Raw genomic sequence first — 13,570 nt, forward strand, 5'->3', positions numbered from 1 at the left:
AGATTATCATATCTTGTATCTATAACATGATCCGTACAAGATGTCTCCAAAATCCAGAACCTCCAAAATCATATCTTCATCATTATTCTCTTCAAATACTTCTATTTCATCATCTGCTGTGAATTCTATATATGTCGGATATATTCTCAATATTTTTGATATTCTAATGTAGTATTGACGTATATATTGTGTTATCTATTGCTACGCTCGCTATTTATACTGAAAATATGCATATGAATTATTTATATGCATTATATATATGCCAGTCTTATGAATGACGCAAACCATATCTTATATTATTAAGATTATTATATCTCATGTATACTGTGTTATATTAGTGTAAAAGAAATATGTGTTTTTAACAGAATAATTGCATCATAATTGCGAATTGTATATTTTTACACTGCGTTGTTATTACGTAAAAAAGTGATAACATAATGTCCGTACATAACATAAAGATACCAATTTCTGGGCACGTACCTTATCCTGGACATTCTTATTGTTTGGTCTTTAAATATAAATAGTTAAACTTTCAACATAGAATATATTTACATACTCAATATTTGTACATATATTTTATGTTAAAAATTTAAATATTTATATCTAAAGATTAAAATAAAAGAGTATCCAGGATTAGATACATGTCGGGGTATTAGTACTTTTACCTTACGTATAATAAAGACAAAATGCGTATATATGCTTGAAAATATGAGTCAATGCAATTGGTTATAAGCATGAATACATGTGAAATGTAAATAATACAACTCACCTTAACTTAATGATAATCTTATAATGTTATAACACACAAAAATATATTTTCACATAAGGAGTACAAGGAAAAGGAGTTCTTTAAAATAATCCTTTTTTTTTAATAAATGACACAGTTAAATAGAAATATTTTTATTATAAAATTTTTACACAGAACATCTCATGTCGATATCTCATAGTTTACGAGCTATTTCGGAAAAACGAAGGCTCTATATCTTTGAGTAATGAGTTCATGCTTTCAGACTGTTCTTTACTACTCATAGACATTTTTTAGATTAATGTTTTTATTCAACCTGCATTTATGCCAAATTTTATTTAAATATTTTAACATAATAAATAATTTGTTATATAGTTACAAAGGGTGAAAATAATTTCTTCTTGGAAAATAAATAGCGTATTTAAGTAGATGAATATTTTCCTATAAAACTTTTGTATTAAACATTTTTTGATATCTCATTTAGTTTACGAGGCGCATTGAAAAAAATCGAAAGTCTCTGTATCTTTGCAGAGTGGTTTTACCTCCTCAAACTCTTTTCAGCTGCAACTAAAAACTTTTGAATTTATTTATTTACTTAACCTACATTTAAGTCAAGTGTCATTGAAATCTGAATTTTCGGACTTGCAAGGTTCCCTTGTAAACTACAACTCTTCTTGCGAAGCCATTTAGCCAAGTTCGCCAATGTTATGCAATTGAACCAGGGACATCTCAAAAAGCTTCGATTTTTTGCATTAAGAAAATTTTGTGCCGCGTTATATTTTGTATTGTAACATTGATTTACTGAGTTATTAATAACGACGATGAATATTAAATTCAGTTGCTATCAGGTATTTAATATTCACCGGTACTATTGGATCGTTAATAAAGCAATCCATTAGTAATGGACATCCAGCCAAATAACGGCGCATTTTTAACAATTACTGCAAGCTTTTAATGTCATAGTTGTGTTATTTCGTATACAGAGTGTTCCAGAGTTTCCTCCGCAATTTTTGTGGGAACGTAGAACGGATTGAGGTAAAAATAAAAGTCTCATACTATTTTGCAATATTCGCAATAATAGTCGAGATATTAATTAAAGAAGATTAGTAAATAATCACGCGCGATATGATAGATAAGCTATTGTGTGCTTGCACACATTATAGGTCAAATTGATCAAAAAAGCTTCTCATAATTTTGTAAATAATTACGTACTAATGCTTTTAGTTATTAATGAAAGAAAATTGTTACATAATCATGCGCGATAATGCACAAATTTTCTTTAATTAATATCTAAAAATCTATGTAGTCATTTGCAAAATAGTAGAAGATTTTTTGTTTAGTTTGACTTAATGTATCAGTAAGTAACAGCAGACGGAGCCACTATAGCTCATTTAGCATATCGCGCATGATCATTTATCAATTTTCTTTAATTAATATCTCGATTATTATTGCAAATAGCACAAAAGGATAGAACTTTTATGTTCACCTCAATTCGTTCTACGTTCCTACAAAAATTGCGGAGGAAAGCTTGAGACACCCTGTATATTTCACAAAAACGCGGTATTGACATGTTCGCTCTATAGCCTAATCAGAGACGTATAAGACGTATCAAGAGATTAGAACATATTACTTTTGCGTCGTTGCCATGTGTTTAGCTCTCGAGATAAAACTTTGGAGCACTTTGTCAATTGAGACGTATCGTGTAATTCTAACTTATACATATGAATAATATAAGATCCATTAGTAATGGACATCGAGCTAAATAGCGGTGCATTTTTAAACAATTACCGCAAGCTTTTAACGTCATAATTGTGTTACTTTACAGGGTGTTCCAGAGTTTCCCCCGCAATTTTTGTGGGAACATAGAACGGATTGAGGTGAAAATAATTAAACATGTGAATATATGTAAGGTCTTTAAATTTCTAAATAAAAAATTATTCTGGGACATCCTATATATAGTATAATACTTTGTACACATGTGACGAATTGCACGAGGCATATAGGTGTGGAATGTTTGCGAGAATAGTACGTGAGCGTCGCTCAGCACGCACGAGATTATTATTACATCCTTTTCTTCGACGTGATGGAAAAGATCGCCGGCGCTCTGCCAAGTTACTGGAACTTGCGATCGTGATAGACGAATCCGATGATTACTCGACTGCACACAGTGCGCCGTTCTTGCAATCAGAAAAAGCACGTGGCGTGCGTGAGCACAAACCTGGTAAGTGTTTGCATTCCGTAGTTTTACATTGACACATGTGTCACGAGCAAATATACTTAACGAAACTGAGACATCTCTCGTCACAATTTATTTGCACATTGTTTTGTGATTTCGATCGGTCTCTTTTTAATCGCCGTTGTCTGTTCTACAGTTAGAGGTTTTTATGTAAACAAGTGACCGTATTAAGCATATAATCGAGTTATTTAATTCCGACAATAAATCTAGTATACGGAGAGAATTTTATAGTAAAAGTCACTATAGTATTTTGTAACCGAGGAACAGATCGACATTTTGCAATATTCTTTCGTTTTATTTGTGCTATTTATATTTTAAGAACTGAAATATTCTATTAGAAAGTTCATTATGTTTCTAACGAAAAAGTGTGATCAAGTTTAAATTTATTTTGCGGGGAGTATTCGAGATTTTTAATTATTTTTTGTTATAATTGTAGCTATTGTGTGTTAGATAGATTAAATATATATAAATATCAAAGTAATGCACTTCACTATTTAGAAGAAAATTATTGAAAAAGAATTTCAAAACTAATATATGGCGCTTCTGGTAATCAATATAAGCCTTTTATTAGAATACTGATAATGTCTAAAACCGTCGATTTAAAAGGAGAGAGCTCCACATGAAGTCTCATAAAAGCGTTAGATTATACACCGTCAAACCGATGACATGAAGCGCGTGGTTTTTTTTACATAGATCGCGACACACTTTAGTTGGCACATAGTTATTGGTCGCATAATTTATCGCGACGAAAACTTGACCAATACCTGAAAACCTCACATATCTGCTCGCTGGGACGAAGCTAGTCTTTGCAAATTTAAAGGAGAAAGAAAATTGTGAAGAGAGAGCCAGTCTGTAAGGCGTTTTTCGAGAGCGAAGCTGCAATAGATAATATTTTGTATTACGACGGAGTACAAGGATAATAAATTCAATTCGATTAATTACAAGAAAACTCGTCTGTCAAAGAGTCACTCTCCGTGGCGAACTCGAACAGATAAGTTTTCTGCAGTTTCCTTTACCCATGCAATAAATATTGGTACTCATAATGTTGGTAATAAGACAGTTACAGACACACTATGGATGATTTTTACTAAGTTGCAATTAACTTAATCGTTAATTAATTCTATCGTGATCAGCAAATATATATATATATATATATATATATATATATATATATAGAAAGAGAGAGAGAGAGAGAGAGGGCTATTAATAAATTCTACTAATAGATATTAAATTACAACAGAATTAAACGATAATGCGCGATAGCGCATCCTGAGATATTAGTTATTTCCCAGATCTCACACATTGAACGAAATTGTGTTTTCAATATTTATTTAGCTCTGAGGTGTTTTTGCATTCAAAAAATTAACTATTTTTATTTTTTTCTAAACAATGAGTCGTATTATTTTGATATTTATACATCTTTAATTTATTTATGAATAGCTACAATTTTGTCAAAAAATAATTTCGAATGTCACAAAATGGAGTTGAAAACTTATAAGAGCTTGACTGCTCTCTTTACTATATTTTTTAGCAAGATAAACCTGTGACTGATAGTCTATTCCTGCGCTAACTAGAAAAATAGTAAAATTGAAAAGAATTTATGTAACAAAAGGAAACTATAATATTCTCTCCATATAAAATATGTTCAGCATGGTGTTTATATATATTTTCGAATTTTACTCATAAATTATTTACTTAACAAGATTTATAAATCAAATAGACATCTATATGTCAAATGGATCTGATTAACACAATTGATTTTACAAACATTTATATTATTGTACATTTTGTAAAACTAAATTTATTTTGTTGATGTTATACGTTTATGATATTTTAATTAATGCGCGTTGCTTGCAAGAATTGCATCTGTGGTCTTGATAAAATCCATCGTTCGACAACGAGGTTTCACTTTCTTGCGGTAGGAAGAAAAACGGGGCTCCAAGTCGTGTGGTTCGGTCGAGGAATAAGCAGTGTGAGAAATGAAAAGAACGAGGAGCGAAAGAAACGAATCTCTATGGTTTCGGTCTATCGGTTTTACTGAGTTTTTCATTTGCCATGGTCCACCGGATACGTACGTGCGCAATGTATCCCGTTGCTTTCAAATGAAATTTCACTCGCCAAACGTTCAAATGCGGCGAATTGACCGTAGCTCGTAGTCGCGTAAAGCCAGAGAAGCGTAAGAAAATGTTTTCGTTGCTGACTCACATAACCCAATACTAAGTATCACTAGAATATAATTCAACGTTTGAGACTTGCTGTACCGATGTTTGAATAGTGTGTTACAAGCGACGCCATAACACATCTTGAAATATCAGTTAGTTCTCATATCTCACATATTGAACGAGATTACGTTCTCAGTAGTTGTTTAACTTTGAAATGTTTTCACATTCAAAAAGTTAACTATTATGTCATATCGAAGTAATAATAACAATTAAATTATCGTAAAATTTCTGGTAAGAGATTAAGTTTTTGAATATGTGTTCTACATGTCAAAATAGATATGTAATTATGTTCCGGCTAGGAATTAGTCGAGATGGGACCAAAGTATGTAATGACCCTAGCCAGAAATGCTCTATAATAGGTATTTGTAGGGCCCAGATAAAGCCGAAGTAGGCAAATTCTGAATAAAATTTGACGAATGAGTCATAAATTGATGCTAATCTGGATGTCCCAAACGAAGTTTATGCTAATAAAGTTCATTCATTTCATATTTCAGTGCACACCTGATTCAACTTTTTAAATGGTATTTTGAACTCCATGAAGTGGTACTCCGTTTCAAGACAAATTCAATCATATATTATAACAAATCAATTGAAACAAATCACTCCCGAGATATGAAGCTTCAAAGTTGTACCGTCGATATTCGCATTATCTAATTTACACCGCGGGAAAGTTGAATTTGTATATCATAATAATTCTGAAAGGAACAGATTTGGTGCGTATGCATGTTAAGTGAAGATAAGGACCTTACTGTTAGCGTCGCTCATAAACAAATGTGAAATCGTCGCGAGCACGTAGTGTATTTACAAGAAGAATTAATTCATAAACACAATAAACATAGTTATTTTAATAAAAGAAGTGATTGCATACCGTAAACTCTTTTTGTAAACTTAAAATATACAAGTATTAAATTGAAAAGAATTTAATATCGGGGATCAAAAACTCGGCGTACTTCAATAAATAAATTCATAAATATAATCATATAGAAAAGTCATCCTATATATGGCGACACACCGTCTTGAATTCACGAAACATCAATATAGATTTTCTCGTAATGAATATATATATTTTCAATAATGTACATAAAATTATTAGTGTAGCATTATAAATAATTATATTGAAAAATGATGTATTGATTAGAGCATGCCGAGTTTTTGTAGTTTTTGTTCTGATAATTTTTGTATGGTTCTTTTTGTTTGGTATTTTTGTTTTGGTATTGTTCGTATGGTACTTTTTGTTTAGTATTTTTATTTTATTATTTTTTATTTGGTACTTTTTGTTTTGTTTCAATATCTCAATTATTACATAACTTGTTTCAATATCTTAATTATTACATAACTTATAACTATATATTACAGCAATATCGCACGATTAAATACGATTAGATTAGAAAGGCGATATATAGCGACATATACTTCTGCGTCGCTTGATATACGTATCTCAATACGTATCTTAATTGTCATATTAAAAAATAATATATTGCAGCGTTTATCGCTATTAAAGAAAAAGAGGGCACAGTCCACAGCGGGCTAGGCTATAAAAAAGCCGCAGCCAGCTGTGTGTGTGATCGAACAACTAATCAATTAGTCAATCAATCAGGCATTCAGTCACTAGTCATTAGACATTAGTCTATCAGTCGAGTTAATTTCAGTGGTCAGCAGTTCAGTCTTGAGCGGTTTCGAAATAATATCAACATAAGTTGTCGGCATAGTAGCAAAAAGGTCAGTAAAAATTCACATCAGTCAATAATTGAGCAAGCCTCTTTTTATTCCCTTTTTCCTTTAAATTCCTCTATTGTTATTATAACCAATAAGTGTACCATAACTATATTTTCAAATATTATATTGTATTACAATTATATTTTTTAATATCCAGAGAATAAGATTCAAATAAAAGAGATTTATTTACTCTGAAACCCAACAGTATAATCTGCTTATGTTTAAATATCCCTAAATCAGCTATCCAAAATTCGAAGGCAATAGTTTAGTTAAATTATGTATTTGTTCCGGGTTCGAGTCCCGGCCTAGCAAACCGCACTTTTGATATTTTTCTCTCTCTGGAACGAAAAAATACGCAGATCCCGAACGCACGGCATCCCGCCGCCACTTAGTACGCTCTCCTCCTTCTATGGTTTCACTCATTTAGTTCTGTGGGTTTTCAGAATATAACATTAATATGTGTGAATATTGGTTGACAACTGAAGACGAAATAATGATGCAAATAGTGCATAGATAATTGTTCTTTGGCGTATTGCAAGCGAGTTGTAAATGGCCGTTTACAATGTGCAGAGTAAGCTTGACGCAAGTTGGAAGAAATGAAAATAATTTATTTTACTTATACTCTAAGTCCCTTACACTTAAAGTATATTTGTTACTTAAGAGGAATACTTTCGGTGTAAGGGAGTTAGAATATAAGCGTAAAAGCAAAATAAATTATTTTCATTTCTTACTTCAACTTACACTAAGCTTACTCCACATATTGTAGGCCACTATGAGAAATAGTCGCATTTTAGCCATTTCTGGTGAAACCTCGTGAACTTTACAGAGCTCGTCCCACAACGTCGCGCGCTCTAGTTCGTCAATCTTTTTTCATGAATATCTCGAGGTATTACGTGGATTTTTAAAAAATTAGTAATTATTTACTTTAAGGGACACCTCGCTGATAACCTTAACATATATTGTCAAGGACATGACTTTTAGTAACGTTTAAAAGATTTTAGACGGCAGTCTTTGTTTGTTAAAAAGTTATTAATAAAAGAAGTTTCGTAATTTTAAAGAAGAACGTAATAACCGCATGATAACGTTTTAACCGCATGATTGATGACTCGATGTGTATAATTATCAGATTCACATCCATTGCCATTATATTTATCGTTTTTTTGATCATTATATTTATAAAACTTCTTTCGTTAATCTCAAAAAATAACAAAAAAGTTTTATAAAAGCAACATAATTTTTGCACACAGCATATATTGAAATACGGCAAACAGCACACGTATATGCAAAAGGCTCCGCCTCTCTTCCTGCACTTTCTCTTCAAAAAAAATAAATCAACATAACTTATTCTATATTTTTTTAGAAAAATATCGAATAGAGGACCTACATTCTGTGACGTGAATCTGATAATTATATACACCGGAATGTATATACGTGCAGTTACAAGTTATGAAATTTGCATATTGATGCAAAAAAGGCTGTGTTTTACATAACAATAATTACCTAATCTAATCATTCCGCAAGAAAATAAATTATTTGTATATAACGCATCTAATACGTCTAAATAACGTCTAACGTACGGTAAGTGTATGTAAGTAAAGAGATAAGAAATTCGTATCAATTTTATATAAGATTCATGAGCATGTTATCATACATAGAGAAATATATAGATCTTTAAAGAGGAAAAAAGATAGACGTAAGATAAAGATTTTTATATTGTTTTATCACGACAGTTGTGTTGAAATCACCTTGCGCACACTATTCGTGGCGGGAACAAAGTATCATATTTCACGAATCAAGGCGATAAAGTGTGAAGCCTCACGGATATAATTTGGCTTCGCGATTGTATCGTTACTCTATTTCTTTTTAACCAAATATGTAAGTATACAGCCAAGTGATATAATTTATATCAGAACTCGGCAAGCGATGCATTTTTGCTCGATGCTCAAGCACTTCGTAGATTAGTCGCGGGACAATTAAGCAAGGGGAATAACGCGAGGCGGAACCTTCCGAAAATCGGCCGGAAAATGTATCGCTTGCCGAGTTCTGATTTATATCATCAATCTGCACTTTATCATCTCCGAAAATATTCTCGACCACTTCAAAATAATAACTCATGTTACATATTAAATCGGGGCGAAATCAGGGTCAATACGACTCCGGCATTCTGGCTAGCATGCTTTCTGGGTGTCATTACGCTGACGGAAAGTGCGAGGATCTTGGTAGTCTCTACAATACCATCTTACAGTCACCTTATACCGTTTCAATCGCTATGGACAGCTCTCAGTCAACGGGGACATAAAGTCGTTGTTTTGACGACAAACCCTGTCGGAGATCTCAACTTGACGAATTTGACGGAAATCGATTTGCGATCTCAGTATGGGATATTCACGACTGATTACACCAAGCTGAGATTCATCTCTACTTGGCTAGACATGGAACAGAATATCATGTGGGACATCTTCACGGATCTAACGAAGAACATTCTTGAGCATCAGGAAGTACGTAAACTCTACGCACCGAACAGTGGTGAACAGTTCGACGTAGTATTTATTGAAATACACGTGGCCCCTGCCATCTACGCCCTGGCGCATAGATTTAACGCGCCTGTTATAGGTAAGAATCGTAACGGCAATTTTTTGCATTCCTCGTCAATCGTGTGTTTCATGCGAATAGTTTCGTGCAGATCGTGTCGGTATCAAACTGGAATATTCGACATGTTGACAATCATCCCGTACAGACTCGAATAGACAATTGTCACGACGTGAGACAATGGAAAACTTTTGTCACGCTTTTTTTATTTTTAAACAGTCTTAAAGTTTAATATAACAATTTCCAATTCCAAAATGTACTTTCACAATATTATTAATTAATTATTAAATTTACATCATACACACAATAATGTACATTTTTTGTTATAGTTCAATACAGTTATCTTTAAATTTTCACATCATACTGTTTACGTAACATATTATTTTGAATAAATTTTGTAATAATTCTTTTTGTGCTCCTGTTTCGTCATCCTGATAAGAATAGGTGCTATGTGAAGAACTCGTAAGAGATGAAATCGTTACACATCGGCGAATAAAGTTGCTACCAAATTTACGTATTACATTTGTTTATCTGGAGAGCTTCGCTTGCGTAAACTTATATCTCGTTTCGCGAATCGCGTGTGAGAAGCTTTTTGCGTTATACTTTTGCATTTATTTGTAGGTATATGGTCGTTACCGTTACCCTCTGATGCTTACTATAATCTTGGTGTACCCGTTTTACCATCGCATCCTTCTACTTGGGAAATGGAATATAGGACTGGTTTTAATCTGTCATTGTGGCAGAGGATGAAAAATTTCATTCGATTGTGGCATTTCTTGTATTATTTATTTAATCAATTTGTGCCGCAACAGCAAGCGCTAGTGGAGAAATACTTGGGTAAAGTACCCGATATAAATGAGATGATGAAGAATATCAGTATTATATTCTGCAGTCAACGGGAAATCACTTCGTTCAGCAGACCACAATCACTGAAAGTAATACAGACTGGAAATCTTCATATAATGAAGGAACCTCCACCTTTATCAAATGTAAATATTACGTTCTCAAACAACAATATTTCAAATTCTTAGAATAGATGCTGGATAATTTTATTGTTCTAGAATTTGGAAAAATTTTTAAACGACACACCAAATGGATTCATCTATGTGAGTCTAGGCACAAACGTTAAAGTAATGTCGTTACCGAATGATGTACAACGTGTATTTTATAATGTACTTACAAGTTTGCCGTACAAGATAGTGTGGAAGTTTGATGGACATTTGCCAGACAAGTATGATAATATCTATATTGCTAAGTGGTTCCCTCAACGAAGCATTCTCGGTAAATCGATAAGCAACATATAAAAAATCAAATAAATTTACATCATATTTTTATATAGTCATGCTTGCAAGATATATAATTTTATTTCATCTTTTTTTGTCTAGCTCATCCGAACATTAAACTGTTCATATATCAAGGCGGGCTTCAAAGCACAGAGGAAGCTATCCATTACGGGGTGCCACTTTTGGGGATACCAATATTGGCCGATCAGTGCACTAACATAAACAAAATGACATTTCTTGGTGTCGCAAAGAGTTTAGATATTACTACTTTCTCCGAAAAAGAACTGAACTCATCTATAATGGATATTATAACCGATAAAAGGTATAATTATAATAAAAGGTATATTTTAATTAATAGAAAGTAAAATCCTTCTTTTCAAATTATCATTGAAATATATAGAAAATACTAAGAATATTACTTGTCTAAATATGGTTGCCATAACAAAATATTAATGTTATTTTTCGCCCATGTATACTAGATGTTTGTAGTATATCCGTAGTACCTTAACCTTCATCATTGCTTATTCATATATATTTGAGTAGTACTTTCAGTGCTGTATGCAACCAAACAGATTTCTCTATGCAATAGTATTTGTTCTGTAGACTGACTACAGCAAAGAGATAGCAATATTTTTTTAGTTAAAGCAACTATATATATATATATATATATACTGACTGAATATTATATATCATAAAAACTAGGGCTATGAGAACTATATAGATGGGCATGTAATAACAGTAACTTTCAATATCCACTTTATCATATTTATTTTACTTAAAATCACAAAAATTTTTTTCTAACTATAGCATATGTGAATGCAACAACTATAGTTTTTCTGTGTATATTTAAGTATAACGCTCAAAGAAAATAGAATATAGTATATAATACGTTGCGTATTTGAAATGTGCTGGATACTATTATACAAGTTCGCAAATAGTAGGATATCTGTAAAACGTGATTTCAACATAAGTAGTTAAATAAGAGAGTGTATAGTTCGTTTCAATGAAATTTGTTGGTTGTCTAACGACCAAAACTCTCTATTCGTTCCTTTTCTCATCGCCAAACTTCTTTGAGAACTTTTCCAAGAAAAGAACGCTCGAGCTATAAAAGAATATTGTCAAATAGGTTACACACACATACGCGCGCGCACATGCATATATATATATTGTAGATACATTGTAGGGTCACAATTATTCTACATGTATATTAAGATTTTTACGTAATCAAAATTAAATTCAATCGCTGCCATTCTATACATAAATTTTCATTTGTTCTCCTTAGATATAAAGAGAGAATGCTCGACATCAAAGCACTAAGTAATGATGAGCCTTATAATAGGCTGGAAAACGCAATTTGGTGGACGGAGTTTGTCATTCGTCACAAAGGTGCTCCTCATCTTCACACCAATATCGCTCACGAACCTTGGTACAAGAGATATGATATGGACGTTATAGCAATTTTATCGATCGTTATGTTTGTAGTATTAATTTGCACATCGGTAATTATATATAAATTGTTAAAAATAATAATTCTTAAATATTTCTGGATAAAAATATCAGTTGATATTAAGAAAAAGATTACTTAAAGCTGTAACATTTAATCATAATTATGCGCACACGTGCGAAAAAAACATTATATATTTTTTTAAATTTAAATATGTGTTCTGTTTCTCTTTTTGTTTGTAGTTCTTTTTTTATTTCATATGCATCCCTCTTTCCCTTTTTCATCCTTATTATCTGTTCTTTTTATATACCAATATTATTTAGCTTTTATAGACAAAAATTATCTAGCTAAACGTTCGTCAACAAAAGTCTTTTGCTACATATTTTCTTCTTCTTGCGTACGAAAGAAAAAGGCGCAGAGTGTGATTGATCGCAACTGTCTAATCCAATTACAGACCTCCGTAATACATTATATCGCATTAGATTTGGTCTGGTTCGTAAGATGATGTTCTTCGTCGCGCAGAAATAGTTATTACGATCTAATTCCGTCTTTTATATATATATATATATATATATATATATATATATATATATATATATACTTCGAGATACACATTTAATACTTTTAAATCAAGCCGAATGAATGTAATGTTCACGAGCATAAGTATTCAAAATTTCCAATAGAATGGGCGTATAACGAATACATTCGTCATGTTGTAGCAATTATGTTGCGTAATACTTGCATTGACCACTTATTATTATTCACTGTCATTATTAGAAATAATTAAAATAAAATACTAGGCTCATTGTTCAACATACGCTATGTCAAACTGAAATATCAAACATGTCAAATATATGATATTACAAAAACAAGAAACTAGATATTTTTACAGAAATTAGATAAGGCAGACGTGGCTAGTCGGCTATCGGGATAAGTTAAAAAAACCGATTATTTCTAGTATTTCCTAACAAGTTACAAAATTAAATAAGCAAGATTTTTAAACATATTAAAGATGGCTTTAAAATCTCTGCTTGCTTGATTCTGAAATTTGTTAATGAACAATAAAAATAATCGATTTTGCTAACTTATCCTGGTGGCTAAATAGCTCCAGTCTCTCCTCACAATATTATCTCGTCACTAGTGATATTACTTCATTCATTATTTTTCCTGAAACATTTAAAAGAATTTGATGCGAGACAATGAATGAACTGCCAATGAACAGATTGTGAAACTTCCTGCCTCCATTAACTCTGTACGCGTTAAAGACTGGAAAAATCTATAACAAATTATTGTTCGTCATTCACCGCACGGGTGAATGACGAGCAATATTGTCAC

General features: G+C 32.0%; 1 protein-coding gene across 4 annotated transcripts; it reads left to right on the forward strand.

Annotated features, from left to right (window-relative positions):
- The first annotated feature begins 6,440 nt into the window (after positions 1–6,440).
- LOC116850208 (UDP-glucuronosyltransferase 2B9-like) lies at positions 6,441–12,468 on the forward strand. 4 transcript variants are annotated; one of them, XM_032828197.1, is made up of 8 exons: positions 6,441–6,922; positions 8,280–8,507; positions 8,650–8,794; positions 9,063–9,532; positions 10,130–10,497; positions 10,570–10,789; positions 10,894–11,113; positions 12,074–12,377. In XM_032828197.1, coding segments are annotated over exons 3-8 (1,584 nt in total). In that variant the 5' UTR covers positions 6,441–6,922; positions 8,280–8,507; positions 8,650–8,792. The 4 variants fall into 4 exon arrangements, with proteins under 4 accessions (XP_032684088.1, XP_032684087.1, XP_032684089.1 ...); XM_032828196.1 differs by having other exon boundaries at positions 8,280–8,497; XM_032828198.1 differs by lacking the exon at positions 8,280–8,507.
- The last annotated feature ends 1,102 nt before the right edge of the window (positions 12,469–13,570 follow it).

The sequence above is a fragment of the Odontomachus brunneus genome, unplaced genomic scaffold (assembly GCF_010583005.1).
Source record: "Odontomachus brunneus isolate Ranch 3 - 2012 unplaced genomic scaffold, Obru_v1 Obru_scaffold_137, whole genome shotgun sequence".
Classification (NCBI taxonomy): Eukaryota; Metazoa; Arthropoda; class Insecta; order Hymenoptera; family Formicidae; genus Odontomachus; species Odontomachus brunneus.

Coding starts and splice junctions, on each gene's coding strand:
- LOC116850208 (XM_032828195.1), top strand. CDS start 8,944: ATGTATCGCTTGCCGAGTTCTGATTTATATCATCAATCTGCACTTTAT. Junction 9,533..10,129: donor ATTTAACGCGCCTGTTATAG/GTAAGAATCGTA, acceptor ATTTATTTGTAG/GTATATGGTCGTTACCGTTA. Junction 10,498..10,569: donor AACCTCCACCTTTATCAAAT/GTAAATATTACG, acceptor TTATTGTTCTAG/AATTTGGAAAAATTTTTAAA.